This window comes from Podarcis cretensis, assembly GCF_951804945.1.
Source record: "Podarcis cretensis genome assembly, chromosome: 15".
NCBI classification, from domain to species: Eukaryota; Metazoa; Chordata; class Lepidosauria; order Squamata; family Lacertidae; genus Podarcis; species Podarcis cretensis.
Window position 1 is genome coordinate 2,270,711 of NC_137185.1, and position 24,373 is coordinate 2,295,083.

At 42.9% G+C, this 24,373-nt stretch overlaps 1 protein-coding gene across 3 annotated transcripts; it reads left to right on the forward strand.

The window, feature by feature from the left end:
- Positions 1 to 3,853: 3,853 nt before the first annotated feature.
- NSRP1 (nuclear speckle splicing regulatory protein 1) lies at positions 3,854 to 22,986 on the forward strand. 3 transcript variants are annotated; one of them, XM_079955680.1, is made up of 7 exons: positions 3,854 to 3,914; positions 5,948 to 6,029; positions 14,265 to 14,321; positions 16,974 to 17,105; positions 17,992 to 18,199; positions 18,989 to 19,097; positions 21,376 to 22,986. In XM_079955680.1, the coding sequence occupies exons 1-7, from the start codon at positions 3,895 to 3,897 to the stop codon at positions 22,301 to 22,303; spliced, it is 1,536 nt and encodes a 511-aa protein (XP_079811806.1). In that variant the 5' UTR covers positions 3,854 to 3,894; the 3' UTR covers positions 22,304 to 22,986. The 3 variants fall into 3 exon arrangements, with proteins under 3 accessions (XP_079811806.1, XP_079811808.1, XP_079811807.1); XM_079955682.1 differs by lacking the exon at positions 3,854 to 3,914 and adding an exon at positions 3,998 to 4,089; XM_079955681.1 differs by lacking the exon at positions 3,854 to 3,914 and adding an exon at positions 4,227 to 4,252.
- The last annotated feature ends 1,387 nt before the right edge of the window (positions 22,987 to 24,373 follow it).

Here is a 24,373-nt window from a genome sequence, read left to right on the forward strand (position 1 = left end):
AGCATGCCCAGTTGTAGCTGTGGGTCATCCTCTTGCCCCTCGTCCTCCTGGTTAGTCATGATGCAATGTTCTGCGCAGTAGGAGGAGCAGAAGGTCAATTTACGCTGGTACCATGCCAATGCCGGGCTGTGCCTGTCCAACCAGCTCATGCCCAACACTATGGGCGTGTCTGACAGTTGGGTGACGTTGAAGCTGATGACTTCGCGGTGATTTCCAATGCGCATCACCATTGGCGGCGTTTGCTGTACCACCTGTCCCCCCAGCAATTCTCTTCCGTCGACTGTCACTACTTTCAGGGGCATCGTGGCAGGCAGGAGCGCTATGCTATGTTGCTTGATGAAATCCACTCCTATAAAGTCTGCATTGCTACCAGAGTCAATGGTAATAGGCACTTCCATGGTGAGCCCATTGGGAAGCTGGAGTGTTGCGGTGAGCTGCACCACTGGTTTGGGCGGGAGGGGGTCTGTGGGCTGTAAGATTCCTGGGGACTGCTTCACTGATTCGTCTGGCTGGGCCCCAGCGGCTCTGCTTCCAGCCAGACTTCGTCGTTTCCCTGCTGCGGTTCCCTCTGCTGAGCTGCTTCTGTTACTTTTGCTGAGGCTGCATTGTGCTTGCGGAGCCTCTGGGGGCACTCTTTTGCCATGTGCTGAGCACTTTCGCAGATGTAACACTTCCTGTTCCCTCTAGGAGGCTTCACCTTGGCTGCTCCTGGTGTGAGGGCTCTGGTCGCTGACTGAGCCTTGGCACCACCTATCTCCATCGGCTCCTCTCCCCCTCCCAGTGGAGGCGTGGATTGAGAGCGCGCTGAGTCTCTGGGAAAGAAAGGAGGTGCCCTTGCTGGCGTGCGTCCCCAACGCCCTTCATCTTTGCTCCAGGGACTTTCTTCTAGCCGCACACCAATCGTCAGCGCCTTCTGGACCACTTCTTGAGTGCTTCGTGGCCTCTCCCCCCTTGCGATTTCGTCTTTCACAGCCCCGTTGAGCCCCTCCCAGAACAGGTCCCTGACGGACGCTGAGTCTTTTTCCCATCCCAGCGCGTTGACCAATGCAAAAAAGCGGGAATGATATTGCCTTACAGTGGCTCTGCCTTGTTTCAAACCGTGAATCTCTTTTCTAGCGACATCCACATCTATCTCCGATAAAAAACAATCGTCCATTGCCTTAATGAAGGCTTTTGCGTTTTGGAGAGCTGGATCATTATCTCTCCACAGATTGCGCAACCACGCTTTAGCTTCTCCATGGAGATGCGTTAGTATGAAGCCTACTTTCTCCTGCTCATCTCTAAAGTCCTTCTCCAGCAACTTTAGCGCAAAAACTACGTCTGCTCTGAAGTTAGGATATTGCTGCAGACTCCCATCGAAATGCGACACCAGGCTCCCCCCTCTCTTCCCGAGCCCGATCCCTTCTGATTTGGCTGCCGGTGGCCCCTGTTTAGTCAACATTTCCAACCTGTTTTGCAGATCCTTGCAGACAGCATCTGATTCCTCTTCTCTCCTCCTTGCCGCTCGTATTTCTGCGTTAAGTTGTCCCACGGCATCTTGCAAAGCTGCCAGTCGTTCTTCTGTAGTCATCTTGTGCTGCTTTTGTGAGCTCGCGAAGCACCAATCTTCGCCCCTCGCTGCGTCCTCTCACGTTGCGAGGTTCTTTGAAATTTGAGACGGGACTTACTGTCAGAGCTGCCTCCAGGTCCCAGCTCACAGAGGACCAACGCTAGGCTGTAGTTATGTACAAAAGTCTTTATTGAGGTTCAGTTTCCATTTTAAAGCCGCAGCGTGCAGCTCTACGTCTCGACCTTAGACCGGCGAAGTCCCGTCTGAGTCTCCTCCCCTTCCACACCAGTTTAAGACTCTCGCTTTGCTCCACCTCTTTCTAAGTTCCTTTCTCCTCTGGGCCCTCCTGCCCGCTAGGGTCTCATCCTTCCTGGACTCCTCTGACGCTGACCCTGACGATTCTTGCCCCTCCTTCCGGCGGGCTTTAGGACCTGGTTCCCTATCCGGGCTACCTTCTGTGCCGCTCGCCTGTACCTTTGAACTTGGCGCGCGCGCCCAGCCTGCAACTTTCCTCTTGACCGTTAACTCGCTCTCCGATGGAGGCGTGGTCAACCCTGACTCATCTTCTCTCGCTGGTGGTGCATATGTGGGCTCTGACACCTGGAACTCCTCCCCCCCACTGCGCTCTGGTGGGGAAGCTGGTCCTGATTTCCAACTGCTGCTCTGGGAGTCCCCGCTGGCCCCTTGCTTCTGGGGTGTCCCCCTTGGCTCGCCCCTTGCCCTGCCCATCGGCGCCCCCTTCTGTGAATCTTCCGATTCGCTGGAGAGGCTCATGGAATCTCTCGGGCTGCTGTCATATTCTCCTACGCTGCCCTCGGATTGCTCCCCCTCGCTCTCCATCTCTTCTCCTCCCTGCGCTCCCACTGAGTCCCTGACAGTATCTAAAGCCATTTGCACTTAAAATATAGGAGCCTACACAACACAAAACACTGTTACTGTATGTAGGTTTTATTTCATTCATTTTTTATCTTATGTTTTGGAAATGCACATCCAGTTTTTTCCCCTTTAATTTTTTTTTGGGGGCCCCAAGAAAGTGGGGCCCTCAGGGATCAAATGACTTTTGGAATATGAATTTGAGCCAGGAGGAGATTGGAGCTTCGGGGGCCTTTGGACTTGGAAGAATTGTGAAACAAGGTTTGGAATACTTTATGGGCCCTAGATTTAACTATGGAAATCTGGCAGACCTGTCAAGAAGGAATCTAAGCATCGTTGGGTTGGAGCTCCCCCGAGATCTGCTTTTTAGCACCAAAGATTATCAAGAAGATCGGCAAAAGGGAAGTTAAGAAGAGTTAAGAGCCTCGGATATAAGATCTCCAGGTTGATGGACGCTGGGAGGTTGATGGAACTGATGGCAGGGGCCGAGACCGGGGAGGGGAGACGGTGGAAGAAAATTGGGAATTTAAAGTGTATATATGGAGATTTAAAAAAAAAATATTAATGAGAGATGGAAAAATCGTGGAATGAAATTTTTATGACCCTAGGGGAAATGTCTTAAGAGATTAAGTTCAAATATATTAGTTTTAATGAGAAATAAGATAAAATAAAGTAAAAATGGATGATTAATTGGTGAAAGAAGAGAATGTTAAATTACAGTATATTAAGATAAATTATTAGGATAAAAACAAAGATGAAGGATTTGCTGAAATATCTAACTGAACCAGAATACAAAGAGGGGAGGTGTGAGGAGGTCAAGGAAATAAGCTAAAGAGGGAAGGTTATGTAAAGGTTTGATTTGTTCTTTTTTTGATTCTGTGCATCTTTTTTTCTTTCTTGTCTGTTTCCCTTTTTTCTTTTTTTTTCTTTGATGTGACTTGTTTTTATGTATTGTTTTGCTTTCTTTTTTGGTTTGATTGGGTGTTTTTCTGTTGTTGTTTTTTTTATTACTTGTGTAACCTTTAAAATTTTAATAAAAATCTATTTTTTAAAAAAAGAAAGAAAGTGGAGCCCTAAGCTATAGCTTGTTTAGCTTATACAGTAACTCCAGCACTGCTCTGAGGTGGTAATATTTTAAAGAACGAATAAGTTAGGGGGGAAATTATATTGCTAAAGAGACTCTGAAGCGGTAATAATAACAATAATTGCGGAAATTAAAACAAAAAAAATTCCTTCCAGTAGCACCTTAAAGACCAACTAAGTTAGTTCTTGGTATGAGCTTTAAGTGAGTGTGTGGGAATAAACATTGGCGAATCTGGGGCGGCGTCGAATCCGCAGTTGCCGAGCGAGGAGCTGAGGCGAGAAAAAGAGGCGGGAAAGAGCAACTCGGCGGCGGTGCCGGCTGCTGCCCTCCGCCCCTCCCTCCCTCCCTCCCTCCCTCCCTCGTCCCGCCCTCGCGCCGCGTCGCCAAGATGGCGGCTCCGAGCAAGCAGTGAGTGTGGGGGAGGGGAGGCGAAGGGGCCGCGGAGCTGAGGGGGAACCAGGATGGGGGGTTGGGGTTTGGGGGGAGAAGGAGCCGCGTGGTCGGGGTGGGAATCGGGGCAGGAAAAGGCGAGGGCGGCGTTGAGGAGAAACGGAGCCCGGGAGAGGGGAAACCCCCGGCCTGGGTCCGTGTGCATCGAAACTGACAAGACGAAGCAGGGACCGAGGCGGTTTTATTTTATTTTCCGAGGAGGGGGCACCACCTGCCGGGAGGGAGGCCAAGGTCGTGGTGGGGGCTGAAGGGGGGGCATGAGGAGGAGGAATGTAGGGCCGGAAGATGGGGCTGAGGTAATTTCGGGGTGGCCGAAAGAGAGGAGGACTGAGGCGATTTTTCGGGGAGGGCGAGGCGGGTCTGATCCAGAGACTTGGAGGTGAAGTGGGGCTTTGGGGGGAAACGAAGAGGAACAAGGCTCCCCTCCCAATTATTTATCATTTTTTACTGCATTTCCGTTGCACGTTTCCCTCCCAAGTTGCTCAAGGTGGTGAACAATAATTAACCCCCCCCCCGAGGTAGGTTAGGCTGAGCAGCAATGGCCTGGTGAGGGGTTCAAACTGTGGTCGCCCCCAGATGTTGGTCTGACCCTCTAACCCAGGCTTTCTCAGCCCCACACGTCCTTGCACTACAACTCCCATCATCCCTGACCGCTAGTCATGCTGGCTAGGAATTATGGGAGTTGTAGTCCAACATTGGTTGAGGGACCCAAGGTTGAGAACGGCTGCTCTGACCACTATGCCACACTGTGTGTGATTTCCTCCCTGAAGCCAAGACTCAACCCTACAGGAGCGTGGGTTGCACTGTGTTATTTATTGATTGCGTTTATATCCCACCTTTCTCTTCCACCTCAAGGTGGTGTACATGATTCTATGTGCCTTTCCATTTAAATCCCGTGAGGCAGGTTAGGCTGAAAGACAGTGGCGAGCTTCTTTGGGTGGAGTGGAGATTTGACTGTGTCTCCCCTAGGCCTAGTCTTGACACTTTTAACTCAGGCTTTCCCCCACCTGGTGCCCTCCAGCCCCAGCATTGTACTGGTGTGATGGGTTGGGTTGATGGGAGTCCAAAACATCTACACTCTGCAGTGTGTCAAGTTTGGGAATGTGACTTTAACCACTATGTCACACTGTTGCTAGTTGGGAAAAAGAAGCCGCCGCCTCCATTAATGGCGGATCTTAAAAGTACTTTATTTATTATTTTTGATGCAAGCACTTAAACTGCAGTTGGCAGGCACTGTTTTAAAAGAAGCATCTTTCTCTAACACAGAGGAGATGATGCCTCTTCCCAAATGGCACCTGTTGTAACTCTTGTGGATTCTCTAAAAACAGAGATGCTTCTGGCCCACTTGTATGCCTTTTCCTTCAAAAATATTGTTTTATCCACTTCTTTACTTTGATCTATTTTTTTTTGTATTTTTATTAAAAACAGTTATAGCCATTTGTGGCACCCTCAGTGTGGCTAAAACATTAACTCAATATAAGAATATGAAAATAATGTAAAGAAAAGGCCAATAAATTATTAGCAGCAGATACAAGAATCCAGATTACTTGACCCAGTATGAATGCCCAACATATTTTGGTTTGATTTATAAAAGCAGAAAGAACACTCACCATGTCTCCTTGCCTAATTTCCTTAATTAAATGGCATCATGTTTCACATAATTACAAACATAACAAAAGTAATCATAAACAATAAATAAAACATATTAGAAGTACACGACCAAATTGAACAATTTCCATATAACTCATAAGATTTAAAAAATAAAGATACAAAAAATTAACATAAACAACAGCCACAATTCTCCAGCCCAAGAGTCTGTTCAGCAGACTCAGCTTTGGTAGCTGCAGTCAGTCAGGGCCCTGTTTTCCATGCTGTCAGCAAAGCTAGTGCTGTTTTGTGTTTCTTCTTTACATTTCAGACTTTGCTACAGCTGAAAAATACATTACCAAGACTACTGAACATATATTCAATATTCGTTTTTCTCTCCACAGATATGGACTTATATTTCCCAAGAAAGCGCAGCAGAAAACCTTTGTCAAACATGCAGTGTTTATGGATGACTCAGATGATGAGGTTAGTTTTTTTGTTGTGATTTGTTTCATTTATATACATGGAGGCTTTGTTTCATTTACAGTGGTGCCTCGCAAGACGAAATTAATCTGTTCCGTGAGGCTCTTCGTATAGCGGTTTTTTCATCTTGCGAAGCAAGCCCATTGACAGCTTAGCAGATTAGCGCTATTAGTGGTCTAGCGGCTTTTAGCGATCAGCTGTTAAGCGGCTTATCAGCGGGGGGGGGGGAGTGGAAAAAACCCGTGGGAACTCGCAAGATTTTTTCGTCTTGCGAAGCAACCCCATAGAGAAATTCATTTAGCGAAGTGCCTCCAAAACGGAAAACCCTTTCGTCTAGCGGGTTTTCCGTCTTGCGAGGCGTTCGTCTTGCGGGGCACCACTGTATATACATGGAGGCTTCCAATGCAGTTTTCAAAAATTCCAATTAAAACTAAATTTAAATTTATTTAAACCAACTAAAATACAGGTTCAAAACCACTGTAGCAGCAGATCAGTAAATCAGCCTAGTATTCTACCAAGCATCGTGGGAGTAATGTCATTTGAACTCAGTTGTGACCTACTTTTGGGTAGACCTTCATAGCTATATGCTGTTAAACAGCCTAGCCAGCTTGCTGAATTCTTTATGAATGAGGAAGGATTTATCTACCGGCTTAAAGGCCTTTAAAAAAGTGGGCTATTCAGGTGTCTTTTGGGATGGAGTTCCATAAAGACAAATTACAAGTACTGTAGAGAGAAAATGCTACTCTTTGCTTCTGTCAGACGAATCTGAGAAAGCATTTGGCTCAGAAGTCTCATCTGACAATGTGATCCCAGTATACACAGGGAAGATGGGCCTAACTTATAATTTAACTTTAAAATAACCCCTCTGTAGTATAAATTGTTTTTCCAGTAGAGGGTGCTACATGCTATAGAACCATCATTTTTAAGTATCTGTTTCTATTATTCTTTGTGAGAAAATTATTTGCAAGCAGTGTGGAAGGACTATGTAGTCTATAAATAGGCTTAGTTCTCATAGATGAAGGATCAGTATTGCTGCTTTCAGGATGTTTCACAACCCAAGTTCTTATCAATATGTTAAAGATACTTTGATCTTAGCAGCAGGAATAGTAATTTAAAATCAGTGGAAAACTGGACACTTGGTATCACTCACTCTGGAATACATCTATAATTAAGAATATTACACATAGAATCATAGAATTGTAAGTTGGAATGGACCCTGTGGGTCATCTAGTCCAACCCCCTGTGACGCAGGAATCCTGCATACAGCCATCCCTGAGTGGGTTTGAACTACCAACCTTCTGGTTAACAGCCAGATGCACTGACCCATTATGTCACCCTTTGTATGATTGGAGATTTCAACAGGGACTAGAACATCCAGGCACTTTTTATATGATTTGGCAGGCTTTTATGACATATACAGCAGAGCCATCATTTTCAAAACAAACTTTGCTACAAGCCTGGCAAATCTGGAATGATACTTGATAATCAGATAACAATGAAAGTTTTTACTTAGGCTTTGTTATTTTAACCCATGTGCAACTGTACTCATTCTGCGTGCCAATTTTATAGTTTTGTTTTTCACCTTCTAAGTTTTATCTGCCAGACTGTTTTAAATACATTATACAATAAAAACTTTACAAAAATATGTTAGATTCAGGTGCCATAATTTAAACTTTTGATTGGTTTATAGCAATTAACATTATAATACATAAGTCAATTAGTGCTGTATATATAAAAAGCCAGTTACTGGATTTGGTTTGCTTTGTCACATTTAGGTGTGACGTAGAAGAGCCTTGAAGTAGGACTGTAACTCAACAGTAGAGCACATGTGTTGCTTGCAGAAGGTCTCAGGTTCAATCTCCAGCATTTTGAATTAGGTCTGGGAAAGACCTGTGTCTGAAACTCTGGAGAGTTTCTGCCTGTCAGTGTCAGCAGTATTGAGCTAGATGGACCAATGATCTAATCCAGGTTGAAGCAACTCCCTATTGCATAGAAATAAAACCCAGGGCAAAGCTATAAGGATGGGATGTTCTCTGATCCCTATGGCTGTTCTGAATCGTTGGCCCAAAGGAAGGCTCATGAGAGTAGGCAGATGCAGGAATACCAAAGAAGGATGTCAAAAGCAGCAAAATGGCCAATTCTAGTGCTTTATTAAAGAAGGCGTAGACTTACAGCAAAGTAGCCTGCCAGTTCATCTAGGCTTTGCAGACGCAGGACAGACCCCGCAACAAGGAGATGGCTTGTTTGCACCCAAGCAAACATGCATATGTTCTTTATACCAATAAATATAATAAATAAATAAAATAAAATATACACAAAGCAGCATACGTCATTTCACCTAACTAGATGAAGACATAGGTGGCAAATTCCCAAATCTTACAGATAGTTCCCCTTTCTGGGCTTAGCCCAGCATCCCAAGCCCACAGATAAGGAGAGCATCAAAGTAAGCCAATTAGCTTATATCAAAGCAAGTGAGCTCACTGCTAAAACAACAATCAAATATTTGTGGGGTTATCTTGACTACCAAGATGGCGTTTTTAGCAAAGCTTCTGGAACAGTTCACCTTTGGTTCAACACAATGGGTAAAAGGAAACAAGCTGTTTCTTTGGGACCCTTAGGGGTACCCCAGACCTTTCCCCTGCATTTTCAACTTTCATTTAAAAATAAATGAAGTCACTAGCCCTTTTAATGATGCCGATCTGAAGAAAAATCGGCAGACAATATTCTTAGTTGCAAAACTTTATAACAGTAATCTCAGTAGACGAATTGTTTAGAATTTTCTTATTGACATTCAGTGCCCTCCCAGAGTATCCTTGGGTCCCTGACTTTCCACCTGTACATTCTATTTCTGCTCTTGCCCATGCCTCATCTTCTCTTAACTAATGATAAATAGGCAATGATTTACTAACTTCTAGTCTAATGTACTATTTAAAGAGAAGAAAAATATGCATTATCACTGGGTTTAATGGGTGGTTGACAATTGGCTTTTCACACGCACACAAAAAAATGATTATGATTTTTTTCCAAACAGATTCTCTCATTTGCAAATAGAGTGTACAGAGGAGAATGATAGCCTCTTTATATTGTCCCTTTGATCTGGCATGGCAGGTGATGGGGGAAGCATCTTACAGAACTCCCCATGTTATTCCACAGCCCACAAAGTAGGTAATAAATCCAGCGACTGCCTTTATCATCAACCAAAAAATAAGATCATTTTTAAAAAACAAAATTACTTTATTAGTTTAGTAATAATTTTAGGCCTTTCCGAGATAAGGAGCTGCGTTTGGGAGGGGTTTCATTTCCTGGCTGCTTCCATATCAGCAAAAACTACGCCTTGCGTGTCTGAAGATGGTGTATTTATAACTGAACTCTAATAAAGTCCATGCCAGCAAACCTGCACACCTGACTTGGCCATGGTGATCATATATTAGATAGAAAACTTTTGTTGCGTTAAAAAAATGTTACTATGCATATTTCATTAAGATTTTCTTTGCTGTATTGAGAGGTTGTTTAATCTTTCTCTTATAATTTCCAAGTTATACAGCGAAGTGAATGTGTATGAGTATGCATGGAGAACAGGACTGGTTTTAGGACCGAAGCTGTATTAGGCTTAAAGGAAGTAAAATAATGTTCTGGGTTTTAAAAAAATATTTATTTGGTGCCATCAACATGTCTGTTGCTTTCTGTAAATTCCATGGAGTTTTCTTTTCTTTTACAATCAAGGAGTGTATGAATTATTTGAAAGATATATTTACGGAGTACAAGAGGGCAGATACCTGTCCCAAGGAGATTCCAGACTAAAATTTGACACAGAGGAAACAAAAGAGGATTGGGAAGGAAATGTAGGCAGGGGGTACTTAGAGAGATGTAAAAAGTGGGCGTTGAGGAAAGTTTCAATGGAAGTTAGAGACAGAACATCACTCAAGTGGTCACAGAGGCAGTTCCAATCTTAATGTGCAGCAAGAGGTAAATGTTGAAGAAGCGGAAGGACTTTAGCCACCTGAAGTTGATGAAAAATGGGGTTTTGTAGAACTCTGGAGCAGGGCACCCCTCCTCCTCTTCTCTGCATCCTCAGTGGCACAAGGCTATGGGTGTCAGGAGTCTGTTGCTTCAAACCCTGTTTAGTCAAACAAGAAAAGGTAGTACAGTGTCCCGTTTGCAGTTTTATAGTTCTACAAGTTAAAAGGAGCTCATTGGATGCTATCATTCACAAAGAATGCTGTGAACATTTTGTGACAAACCTTGTGCTTCTGATGCTAAATATATTGTTAACTAGTAATAAAAGCAATATGTGGAGTTTCACCCACCCACTTAAGACAGAGTTTAACTCTTAAAAAAGAAAAGAAAGATCAAGAGTTATTAAAGCCTGCTGCTCTGTGTAGCTTTAATGGAAGAGAGGTCAGCATATCCAATATTTCTGTGAACCTTCATTTCCTTCACTCTAATCCAGAAGCCAACACACACCTTGATGTGTTGCCAATCTGTTTCATGTGACAGTTGAATCCAAAATGGTCTGTTTGGTCCAGCCACTCTGACTGAGACTACAATGATAAGTGATATATAAATAGTTGAAATACTTTTTTTAAATGTGCAGTCTTCCTTATTTCAGGAGCAGAACAACCCTATAATATCTTTTTTTATCTGATCCACAAGATAAAGAGGGAGTGATGCTCTTCATCCATTCTAGCTGCTTTATAGGCTGGGGTAGGAGAGCTTGTGAAGCTGTTGGAGCACTTTATAAATCTTATTTTAAAAGGGTACTTTGTGTCAAGAAGAAAAAAACAGTTTGGCAGCCTAAGAGAAGACTGTACCAGGTGTAGCAAAAGTATGAAAGAAAGATTGAAATAAAAGAGGAATAATGAAAAGGGATAGAATAAAGTAAAAATTTAAAAGATTTGCAATATAGGGAACAAACTCTGCAGTTCTCGTTGTGTTTCAGTTCTTTTCCCTTTAGGGAGCAACACATTTCCTGGTGTTTTTAGTGCAGGGTTAAGAGAGTTTTCCCTTTCAGAAAATATTATATTATAAGTTCAAGCTTTGTGTCTCCAAAGAATACCATGTTTGGGGGCAAACAGAAATCCCATGCCAGATTGCTGACTTCGTAAGGTTCTTTAATAAACGACCTGTTGATAAGTAGAAATAATACAAAAGAACAGGAAGTTCCCATCTATCAGTCCTCTCAGCACAACAGGAAATTGTCACCCATAAAGCTCTGGAAGAGGTGTTTGTGCTGGCGCTGTTTTCCTTAAACTTCTTGGCGCGCTGTCCAAACAAATGACAGGTGGACCGCTTTAGAATTTTATGTACTGAAATTGAGGCCTCTATATTACTTTTATTGTTTGCATAATCTCCAGACACTAGTACACTTAACCGCCTACAGCCAGGTCTGGGAAAAACTATTGTGAATTTTAAATATTGACTTATATATATATAACTTATGCATGAAGAATAGACCAATTTCATGAAAATATTGGACAAAATATTTTCCAATATTTTGAGTTGAAGTATAATTAGCTTAGTCCCTCAAGTTGAAGACATATTTTCTGAGGCAATTAATGCACAACGGGGTGAGCTCCCGTTGTTCGGTCCCAGCTCCTGCCCACCTAGCAGTTCGAAAGCACGTCAAAGTACAAGTAGATAAATAGGTACCGCTCCGGCGGGAAGGTAAACGGTGTTTCCGTGCGCTGCTCTGGTTTGCCAGAAGCGGCTTAGTCAAGCTGGCCACATGTCTGCGGACAAACGCTGGCTCCCTCGGCTTATAGAGCGAGATGAGTGCTGCAACCCCAGAGTCGTGCGCGACTGGACCTAACGGTCAGGGGTACCTTTACCTTTACCTTTATCTTCTGGATGCATAGCCAACCTTCCTTCAGAGCCAGCAAGCAATGTTTCTTATCAGTCATGGATAGGGCAGTCAGCATCTTCCAAAGGTCAGTTGATCTATGCTTCCTTTGCAGTGCTTTTGATACATTGTCCAGCTGAGCTAGTCCCAAACCTGTTTCTTCATGATAAAAGAATGACATATAGACTGATCGTGGCCGGGTTTATTAATGCAGCTATGGCTATAGTGGATGAACACCAAAGGTCTATCTAGTCTAGTATTCTCCCTCCAGCAGCAGCCTGCCAGGTGCCATTGCAGAGTTCAGAAGTGAAAGCTCTTCTCTTCTTTTACAGCCCTTGGTATTTGGTTCTAGGTGCCTTCTTACAGGGACATACAATGGGTTCTTCATTGTAGTCACTTCTATCAGAATCATAAAGTTGGAAAGGATCCCAAGGGTCATTTAGTGCAACCCCCTGTAATTTGAAGCTTCAGGTGAGCAGTCCTGGATTCAGCACCACAGTACATTGGCATAAAAGAGTTGTTCAAACATTTGTTTGGTACTTCAAGGAGGTAGGAAAGCAGCATACATGAGTGCAATTCAAAACCTAGAGAACCTTTATTGTTGATAGTTCAGTTCTGTGTCAGAAACAAGAAAAATGGCATATGGCACTTCTGCAAGAGCAAATTAATATTCAAGTCAGTTTGAATTTGCTGTGTGTCATGGTGAGTCAGCTTTCTTCATCCCACTTGGACATCAATGTATAAGAATAAAATAAAAAATTACCTGCTGCTTGTTTTCCATTTGCTTTTTTTTAGTATTATGAAGTGCTGGTGACAAAAGTTCTTCCACTTGTAAGAAAAGCTGATGTTCAGTATGAGTCATGGCAGGATTGGAAAACTACGATAGCTGCCAAAATGTTAAAAAAGATATTTTTCATGTTTCCCTGTCACCTGGTGGAGGGAAAGGAATATTTGATTGCTAATGCTCTATAAACAAGTGGTCTTTGTAGTTAAATTTGTTCAGCAAACACAGGGAGCTGCAGATCTATGTAGAATTAGGAAATGTGAAGAAGAGATCTGGTGTGCTTCACTTTATTGGGAATAAGGAAACTGCATTCTGAACTAAGTTAGCAGGGCTGTTTCCATTGCTGTTCTTAATACACTGCTTTCTAGTGTGATCTTCTTCCCGCATAATGTGCTTTGGAGGTGTGTTTGTGTGTGTGTGTGTGTGTGTGTGTGTGTGTGTGGTATCCTACTTACAAAATAACCACTTTGTGATTACTGATTTGCTCTTTACATCTTCAGAACAGGCTTAGCTAACTGAGTTAGAGATGTTGGGTGTTAGCTGAGCTCTTACAACAGCCCAACACATCCCCATGGAGTTGGAGCCCTATATGGTGCCTACAGCATCTGCCACAATCCACATGAAGGGCCAAGCCTGTGTCTTGCCCTGCCCTGCCTTGCCTTTCTGCTGCTGCCTCTCAGCAAGAGCAACATCTTCTCCAGCTGCAGCTCAGATCTGGCCCAGGTCTATGGCACGAACTCTCACAGCCAGCCCCGATCCCAGGCTTACAGGCTGAGTTTCTCAATTTTTAATGTAGTTATGTACCTACATCATAAGCTGTAATATAGTACGATGCTTAACAAAGGGAAAAACAACAGTTTGAACATAAATATTTTACTAAAACAGTATAAGGTAGCTTTCTGTGTTCCTAATCCTAAGAGTGCCTGAACCAACCCAGCCGGATGGGTGGGGTATAAATACAGTGGTACCTTGGTTGTCAAACATAAGCTGTTCCGCAAGACGGTTTGACAACCGAGGCGCAAAGGGCAGTTGGCAAAGTTAATTGAGAAAACTGAATAAAACACAGCAGAAGCTGCTAAATGTCCAAAAAACGTTCAAAATGGAAGCAATTACTTTGGGGTTTTCGGCGTTTGGAAACCGAAACGTTTGGTTTCCGAGACGCTCGAAAACCGAGGTACCACTGTGATAAAATTATTATTATAACCATGTTTATTCTTAAGTCCCACCATCTTCATTGGGACTTAATATGTCATCAGTGTGCAGATGGCTATGTTGACCACATAGCTCTTCTCAATACAGTACTTTATGGACAAAGAAAATGATATTGGCATTTCAGTTGTTGGAAATTTCTTTTCTATGGATGCAGATTACAGTGTTTCTCTACTGATGAGCTTCCATATTTATTTGCTTTTAAACTATTTTGAAAATGTAGCAAACTTGTATTGGCCTTCAAGATGGTCATATTAATACTCGAAGTCAGTCTCTCTGGGGGCATACTCCCAGGCAAGTGTTCTTAGGACTGCAACCTTATTTATTTTTTAAACCATTGTGGGCTATACAAAACAAAAATATATTTATATGTAACATAATATGCAAAATATTTTTTTCTTCACAGTCTTCTGTGGGTGAGAGCCTTCAACGAGAAGCCTTGAAAAAGCAAGCAATGAAACAAGTAAGTTGGCAATGTGTGTACACACACATCTTGCTCCTTGGTTTCTGGTCTCATTACACAAATATATATATGGTGGTGGTTGTTATACTGATATCAATGTATAAGACAATTTGCCCTGAAATGTATAGAAAGAGAGAATGCTCTCTCCTGAGGAACATGCCACCTAAATTAGAACAGGGTAAGGCCAATAACCAAGACAGCATGCTCCATCTTAAAATCTGACTTTCCACTATCATGCATTGAGGTAATGCTAGTGTCTCCTCCCCAACCCTCCAGTAAGATTTTAGTAAAGCCTTCAATGTAACAACTTGCCTGGTAGCCATAGGCAATCAGTAATTCCATTCAGGTAAGTAAGCAATCTAGTAGAGGAGAGACAGATCACTCTTGTCTCTCCTCCACAAATCTGCTTGGTAGAAAGCACTTTTTTTTTACTAGCCTACCAAGAGGCTGGCAGACCGCAGTTTCATGTTTGTTGCAGAGGAGCATGTTCTACAGCCTGCATTGAAATGCAGTCTAGCTTCTTAGCCAGAAGTAGAAAATAAATCCAGACCAGCAACTTTGGTAGGCTTATTTACCTGGCTGTCTTACACCAGTGCAAATGTTTAGAAATAGGTTAACACTGGCACCTGACAAGGCTAATGGTTTTCCTATAGGGCTGTCAACCAGTATATTTCACCAAGTTTTGGCAGCAAGTGTTAAAAAAATTAGAGTGGCAGCTGTTCTTCTTTTCATAATGGTTTTTTAAAAAATTGTATTAGTGCAATGTATAAATGAATTATTGGGTTATTTTATGTGATTCATCCTCATAATTTTACACACCAGCCCTGTCCTCTTGGCGCTTGGTTTTGGAACTGCAACACTTTCCTTATTAACAATGACATAATTTATATCAAAGCTTGAATTTTTAGTTTCCATGACTTTGTTTGTGTAATAAACAGTTCCGCTTTTATACAACTCTGTTTTTCTTGGGTTTATTTTGGCTATGTCTAAGTTGTTACAGAAAAACAACCCTGCTGCAAGCCTTGAAGCAGGTTGCCATATATCTACTCATAGTTTACAATGCACCATTAAACGTGGAGACTAATTTAGCATCCACACTGTAAAAACCACCAGGAGAGGCAAATTCCTTCTCTGACATCAGATATAGGACTCCTTGACTTACTACTTGTGTAACTTTTGTTTCAGAATGAAAGTCTTAATAGTATGAGAAAACAAAAGGAACTTGTCCACTGTTTAGATTTCCACCACACTTGGCTAAATCTTCATGGAGAGAAAAGACATGGAGCAAATAATTTTTTCTGTAATAGAAATACTGGCCTTTGGGTTACATAAACACAGAAGATGGTTTTACAGATTATGATGAGTATGAGAGATAACATCTCTGTGGTTTGCACCTAGTGGAAACATGCATGGCCCCTTGGTTTCCTGTAGGGAAGGGAAGGCTTACTCAGTTGCTCCCTGGGGCTTCAGGGCAAGGTGGTAGAGTTAACTTAGACTCACACTTGGGTTTGCTACTGGGAAGAGGGGAATGTTATAGACCAGGCATGCCCAAGAGGTGGATCGCAATCTACTGGTAGATAATGGGGAGTTCCTGGTAGATCCTGGTTGATCTCTGGCTCCTCAGTGATCTCCTTACAAAAAACAAAAAACAACCCACAACTTTGGCTTCCTAAAAAAAGCTCCACAACTTTGGCTTCCTAAAAATAGCTCCACAACTTTGGGTAGATCACTGCCAGTCTTTTTACGACAATGGGTAGATCACTGCCAGTTTTTTTATACTGTGAGTAGATCGCAGACTATTGGGAGATGGACGTCCCTGTTATAGACCTTGCCTGTGTGTGCGTAAAAATGAACACATACTTCTGTGTTGTAACCATATAATCAATCAGTGTTTCTTTGGCCAGGGAGACAAAGTGGGTTACAATGCCCTTGAAGATTGTTCTCATTTTGCTCAGGCACTAGTGTGAGCAGGAGCAACAAACCATCATCTCTGGGTTAGCATTATGTCCAACACGCAGATTGTGGTTTGTTGATAGGAGAGAACAAACCATGGTGCAACATTGTAGTTTTTTTTAGAGTGAAGCAAACGGTGATCCTTGGATGTAACTCTAAGCCAGGCAAGAGTGTTTGTTACTGTTGCTGTCTAGAGGAGAGGAACAAAGTGGGAACTTCTGTGTTTTTTTGGTAAACCATAGTTTGCCATGATGGGCTAACACTACCATTGTAGCAGCTTTCTATTCCAGTGGCTGTCTGTCCATCTCTGTCTTATGTTTTTTCTGGCCCAAAGTCAGAGAGCACATCCTCAACACAGGTAAATAGTGATGTGCTTTATTTCCAGTCAGAGAACACAGGGCCACGATGGGGCTGTTATTTTGGCTTTAAAGGTTTCTAGGACAAACTTCCAGAATGGAGCAGTGAGGGGTGAATAAACAGCACAGGTCTTTGGAAGCAGAAGCTTGGCAGCAAGGAGGAGAAGACTTCTCTTGTATAACCATCTGGAAGGCTGAGCTAGCGCCTTAGATGTTTTTAATAAAACTCTCTTGTTTGCAGCTTCTGTCTTAACTGAGATAATTATAGATAATACATTGCTGGACTAGCTTCCTGGAAGACTCTAATGAAAATACCATAACCTTTCTTTCCTTCCTTTTAAAGACCAAGCTTGAGATCCAGAGGGCACTGGCGGAAGACTCCACAGTGTATGAATATGACAATATTTACGACGACATACAGCAAAAGAAGGCAGAAAGTCATGCCAGCGCACTTGCAGGGAAAGGGGAAAAAAAGGTCCATACCTGGAAATGAGTATGATGTCTGTCTTTGCCTCTCTACACTAGGGATGTTTGGGGCGGTGAAGACCTCCAGCTGTGGGTGGGAAGAGGCCAAGAGGGATGTGGAGCCACTGAGGGGAAGGGAATCAAAGGTTAACACTCCCTGCACTTCATGGAAAATTCAGGAGTGGGATCTGCTGGTGCTGCTATTTATCATTCAAGTGACACTTTTTTATTCTTACAAACTGCATCACCTCTTTCAAGTTTACCTTCAACTGTCATGTGGGATGGGCCTCTGTTCCTATTTCAAAAATGGAGAACTGAGGGCTCAGGGAGAATTATCTTTTGCAAGCCTCTGCAGTCAGATTTAAGCCCAAGTCTTACAGATACACTACATTTAGACTTGGATCACACTGTCCCTTTCCTGCACATTTTTGTTGGACATCACCTTCATCTCTCAGGATCACAGGTCCACAGGTGTGCTTCCTGGCTCTCTCTCACCCTTCTCCAGAACCTGGGGAACACTCCCAGAGTCAGTGCTGACTTTGGAAAAACACTATACATGTATTTCCCTATGGCCTCTTCGTGTTCTGGAGAAGGACAGAGAATCTTCCTCACCTCATGCAAAGTGTTGGATGAGGCTCAGTTTGACTGGGAAGAGTCCCCCAGCTTTAAACTCAGGGTTTAAGTGTAGCATCACAAGTAGTATTGGTGGCAAGCACAGATTTCACCTGGCTACTGTTACCAGGCAGATTTCGTGGGCCTCTGGTACTGATGGCAGCTCAGAGGGGCAGCAGTAGCTTCTGTAAAATGTATCCCACAATATTCACAGCACCTTCGATTTATTTGCCACAGGTAATCTCAGTCTTCTTCCATTTCTTCATTGCTGTTTGTCTTTGCAGCCCAAGTACATCCAAAATATTCTCAAGGCGGCCGAGCTAAGGAAGAAGGAGCAGGAAAAGAGAATGGAGAAGAAGATTCAGAAAGAACGTGAACTGGAAGGAGGCGCGTTTGATGACAAAGAAGCCTTTGTAACATCAGCCTACAAGAAGAAACTGCAAGAAAGAGCTGAGGAGGAGGAAAGAGAGAAGAGGGAGGCAGCAATTGAGGGTGAGGAAGATGACCAGGGTGCTGATAGATTGCTCTTGTGGGTGCTAGGAACCAAATTGTCAAGACTCTGAACTCACAGTACCCTAAATCACCTTTAAGTAGGAACCATCTGGCAGATTTGGTTGTGTTCCTTTATACATTGTCTCCTTGAGGAGGTGTCAAGATGGGAACTCTTTTTTGTTCCCGGCCTTGCTACTTTGGCTTGGGATAATGTGCGGCTTGTGAAGTAAGCTGGGGGAGAGAGACATTTGCTTAAAGAAAACTCAGGGGTTTGTTTGGAAATCTCCCCTCTTCAATGCAAACGCTTAGCCACCGTACAGCACTATCACAATATCATTTTCACATCATAAGAAGTATGTGTGGTTTTTAAGAATTGTCATATTGGGTTTCTTTTTTGGACTGCATGTGTGCATACCAGTGATCAGCAGTTGGATTATTCTGAAATGCCCTCTTCATGTCTCTTTGAAGAAGGAACCACAGCTGCTTATACTCCCTAGTGCTCAAGAGATGGGAGATAGGTGGCACTTGATGAGACCCTCAAACTCCATCCCTGCCGCATCCCCAGTTTTAGCCACACCATTCTCTCCTCAATAACTTTCTAAAAACAGTAGCTAAAGGAGGCTGTTCCCCACCATCACTGCCCCTATAATCTGAGTACTGTGTACAACCCCTGCTTTGTTCCAGATATCCCAGGCAATGTGGGCAATTGCAGTGAAGCTTTTTCTCTCAGCTGCTCTATTGATAAATAATAATAATTCCTAATTTTATGTCCTCCTTCCCTTTTTTCAGCATGTCTGGATGTGACCAAGCAGAAGGATCTCAGTGGCTTTTACAGGCACCTGCTAAACCAGGCAGTGGGGGAAGAGGAGATGCCCAAATGCAGCCTTCGGGAGGCCAGGTAAGGTTGAAATACAGAAAAATCAGCTTCTCTGGCAGTCGCAGTTTCAGCATCTCCTTGATGGCTTTGAGCTTAATGGAGCCAGAGTTTGGTCCCAGTTAGCAACCCTCAGCTCAGAATGGAGAGTTTCATTCTAACCAGAGTGTGTATGGTGTTTGATAACCATATCAAATTTTTGCTCCACTCTTGGGTGGAATGGCAGTCGGAGGTCAAGTGGGTGCCTCCTCTCTCTCTGGATGAATGAGGGAAGGCTTCCTTACAGATGATGTGATGTGACTATAGTGGGGAGCAGGCTAGGCTGGCTTATTGGCATCAAGCCAAGACATTTGTGACCTGCAAGGTGATCCTTCAATAATAACATATGGAGGGTAATTAAACTACTGTTCTCTTTCACCAGGGTGGCAATGTGGCTTTGGGATGTTACCAGGGAGACATGGAAGGCTGTCTCCTTCCTGATTTTGTACACATTTTTAATTGCATGATGCTATACTTGTTCCCATTTGTGTCTGTTTTTATTGTTCATTTGGCCTCTCTTTTAGTTATTTTTAAATGTTTCATATTTGCTCTGTGCATCACTGTGGTTGCCTTTTCTTTCTTTTTTTACGAAAAAAGAAATTAACATGTTTTTTGAACAAAGGGAGAAGTTTTTTCAGACATAGGCAGAGTCCATAATACATTCTAGAAGAAAACCAGCTATAAAATGCTGGCACTTAAGCATGTTTCTTAATGTCCCCTGACAAACAGTCTCTCTGTGTGTGCATGTGTCCTTTTCCAAGCAAGCTATAGAAACAGCAGTGCCACTAGTGACTTACAGATCTCAGGCTGGCTTTACCTTCCCTTAGCCAAAGTCCACTCTTAATTCGAAAGGCATGTTCAAAATCATCACCATCATTATTATTTGCATTTATTAATCACTTACTACATAAATTGTCTTAAAGTGACTTAGAATTACATAAGCTTTTACCCAGTTGATGTATATGTGGCAGAATTTTGCTTTTCTGGGTGAAGAATCTGGATTGCTTGGACAGGTAATTTTAGTGAAGTAAACAGTGTGGGTTATATCCTTAAATGTTAGCTTCCTTATTAACTACCCAAGACTGAAACATTGTAACTTCCCTGGTCCTATCAGTTTGATAGCTATAATTATACTCTCAGCTGTTACCACCTTGTTTTGTCTTGTGTTAATCTTTCCAGAAGAGGAATATCTCTTGAATGTATGTATAGAAACATGATAAGGCTGTACTGATCAGCAAAATACAAATGTCTCATAATGTTACAGATGCTGTCACTGGGGCATTTGGAGCATATCTGTCACTAAAGACAATGCCATCTCATTTTCCCTCTTTGGGGGACTATTTTGCAATAGTGTAGTCATCCTTTATAAGGACGTAGTATTCTTCTTTCCTGGTAAACGGAAAATCTTGCCACTCTTGTTTCATTAATACTAATAAATGTTCACAGCTTATTTGTGCTAATTTGGAGATAATCCAAAGTCCAAGTCATATTTACGGGTGTTAAAGTACTTGCCAGTCAGAGCTTACAACATGGATTGATGAATCATTGGGTCCGAACCCTACTCCAGTATGTGATGAGATCATGTGATGTGAGCCAAACAAGTTCAGGTATAGATGACAGAAAAACAAGTGGTGATAAATACTGCCTCAGAGTGTGTGCCTGTTATGCCTCATGGCTTTGCCAACCATTCATTACAGATGGCAACCATGATGACTGCTACATGTTCTGCCCATCACTTCCAGTAGGCAAAATGAGTGCACACCAGAGTGAGTTTTGTCTGATTCCACTTGCAATCTGTAGTGAGGGACAACTGATAAGGAACCCATATTAAATCCCTCCAACTAGGAATGCTGTTGGTACCTTGTTTAACACAAATCAGGAGTTGAACATTTGATACACACATTCTGGATGAGAGATTAATATTTAGCCATGCATGCCACATGTTTCAATTATGCATTGTTAGTTTCAAGTAGCAGCCAGAAAGTTTTTTGGGAAGCACCCAAACACAGCATTAAAATAATGGCCAGCACCATTTATTGTCCCCGGTGCCTTGTGTTCAGAGGTGGTATACTCTCTAGGATCATGGAGTTTCTGTTTCTTGTTGTGAAATAAATGCGGTAAACTTGCAGTTTTCTACAAATTCTTGACATGAAAACATGCTTTTCTTAGAAATGTGGGTGTATGCTTTGGAGGATAAGATGATGCTAGGTTGTTCTGAGTTGGCAGGGAGTGAATTTTATTTTGTGTCTTAAAAAAAATGTAGGATAAAGGAAGAAGAACCCAGTGGGAATTCCTGTGACTCCAAGCAAATAAGCAAAAACCTGGATGAGAGGACAAGTTCCCACATTCCTCTAAAAGCAGAAGATAACCCAGATGCAGACAGTGACTTGGAAATGGATACTAGTGATGAGGAGAACAGTGCTAAAGCACACACAAACAGCGGAACTGGCAACAAAAAGGAGAGTAGGCAAGGCCACTCTGACCGTAGTGGGGAGAGTTCCAGGCATCACAGGAGCCGAAGGGACTCAAGGTCATCCAGCGAGGAGAGAAGCTGCCATCAAAAGGTGCCTTCAAGTCATCAAGAGAAAGAGGAAGGTGGGGGAAGGAAGGAAAAAAGTGGGCAGCACAGGGAAAAGGAATGCGAGAGAAGACACAAAGACCATGAAAAAGAGGAGCGCTCTAGACCCCAGAACCATCATAGGAGACGGGAAGAACAGGATGAGAAGCAGAGGAGAAAAGACAGGAAAGAGAGGGATGATTATGATAGAGATCTGAAGATGTGGAGAGACAGAGAGGAAAGGTATTCTGAGTGGGAACAGCAAGAGAAAGAGAGGCACAAAGAGAGGCACAGGGATAGGGAAAGGGACAAAGGGGCACAGGAACACAAAGAGGAGAAGCAGCAGCAGCGGCAAAAAAGGAAAAGTAGCCCTGGGCCCTTGGCAAAAGATTGCCATCGGGCTCCAGAAAGTGATAGTATGGGAGAAAACCCCCCCAACTCTGAGAGATCATTAGAATTGAAGCACGGGACTTCAGGGGTGGGAGCAGAGGAAGCAGAGAAACCTCCAGAGAGCCAGAGCAAATTTGCAAAGCGTAGTAACGAGGAGACAGTGATGTCAGCAAGAGACCGCTACCTGGCTCGGCAGATGGCCCGTGTGGGCACCAAGTCTTACATAGAAAAAGAAGAGGATTAGATTTCATTTCAGGAAGAGCATATCAGGAAGGTGACACGTGCTTATCGCTGGTGGGAATACCAAGGCAGGAGGGAATTGTACACTGGAATTGAAGTACGGTAGCTTCAGGCCATTCATTTTAAGAGGATTTTTAAAAGGGGTATCCTTTTCTGCAGGAGAAATGGATAGAGAGGTATGACTTTTGGACACAGAGTGTATAGCTTGATATGGGTCTGTTCACACTGACCATCTGCACCTCAGTACCTGCTTATGCTCTGTGTCTTTTCAGTGCAGTGAGCTCCAGCCTGTGGCTAATAGCCTCACAGAGGTTTCCTTTAGATCATGAGCGGGGAGCCTGTGGCTCCAGATATTGCTTGACTACAGCTCCCATCACCCTTGGTCCTGTTGGCTTCTGGGGATTGGAGCCCAACAACAGCTGGAGGGCCACAGCGTCCTCATCCCTGCTCTAGAGCCTGCTGTCCGGCCACAGGTACCAAGGGAAAATAAGTGTGAAAACCAAACTTAATGAGGAATACAAATAAGCCCAGAAGCAAAAATTATTATTGTTTTGTTTTATTTTTTAAAAAAACACCACCACCACCGCTTAGTTCCACAGTGAACTTAAATGTGGGGAGACTTTGTTTGGAGTTTTGTTAATTCTTCTGTGCAGAAACATTGAAATAAAATGAAAGATGTGAATCTTACGCTGCCCTTGACACTGTTTTGTGTTTGTCTTAGTCGCACCCTTCAAGCATGATAAAGTGACATATACGTAAGGGAGAGAGAGAGTCAGCAGTGCCAATCACATGCTTGGCAGGGGAAGTTCCTCACACACAGGCTGTTGTGTGTGAAGGCTCTCTGGATCAGGCCCTGTGTGTTATAAGACGCCAAGGTTTTATAAAGCTGTCATAAAAGACACTCCTACCTTTAGCTTGGCAAAGTGAGAACTTTGGCAGAGGGAATGTTTTCATAATATATTTTCAACAAAACCCTTGGAAGCACTCGTCCTTCTTACCTCACCTCCCGGTAACCTCCTCTTCTAACAGTGATGCATCAGCACCAAATTATTTTGGAAGTTTGAAGTTAAAAAAAGAAGAAGAAAAATTCAGATCACTATTGTTACTTTTACTACACTGCTTACGATTGAGAAATCAGTTTTTGGGATTATTAACTCCCTCAGTTGCTACGGCTCTACAGTGCAGGTTTGAGGGCTTTTGGGGTATTGTGTGCTGTTGTTTACCTTGCTGAATTAAGTCTTAATTTCTTGCAAGCCCTTTGTTTTGAAGCATCATGTGTTTTTTATCCTGTGTCCTGGGAAGCCACCGGGAAGGAAGTTTGTATCTTGCTGTTGTTACGGAGACCATAGTGATGGTGTCTTTGCCAACTCCAGAAATAGAGATGTGCTTTCCTAGTGCTTTGTGAGCGTATTTTCTCTCTCCCCCTCTTCCCCTCTTCTGAGTTTTTAAGGAGGGAAACAACAAGGACTGTGTCACTGATAACGTCACAGGATTGTCTTTCTGTTTAGATTTCGGAAAACACCAGATCTTATTTGTGCCTGATATCTCTTAGGCACTAATGAGCTTTTTCTACCTCTAGGGTTTTTACTTGGTGCATTTTTTCAATAAACTTTAAAAGAGGCAAACTACGGTATCTTACAAATGTAGCGAGTTTGCTAAAATAAGGTCCAATGCAGTTGTGTTTTCCTGCCTTCCAGCATAATTTATAGACTGATCTTTCTGTATTTTATATGTTGTGAGCCACTTTTTTATAGCTTATGAAAGGGTAGATGATGGTGATTTCATGTGTGTGTTTCTTCCAAGTTGGGATTCAAGGCGGCTTACAGCATTTAAAAAGCAATGTTTTAAAACACAAAGTAATAAAAACAAACTGGTTGAAAACAATAGTTGAAATACAATAACGCACATTTAGAACCAGCTTTAAAATATCAGTTGTCCTGATAGACCAGTTATCAACATCATCTGCACCAAGCTTTCAAAGGTCTGTCTAAATAGGAAGGTCTTAGCCTGCTGGCAGAAAAAAGAAGGGAGCCAGCCAAACCTCTCTTGGGAGAGAATTCCACAATACAGGCGA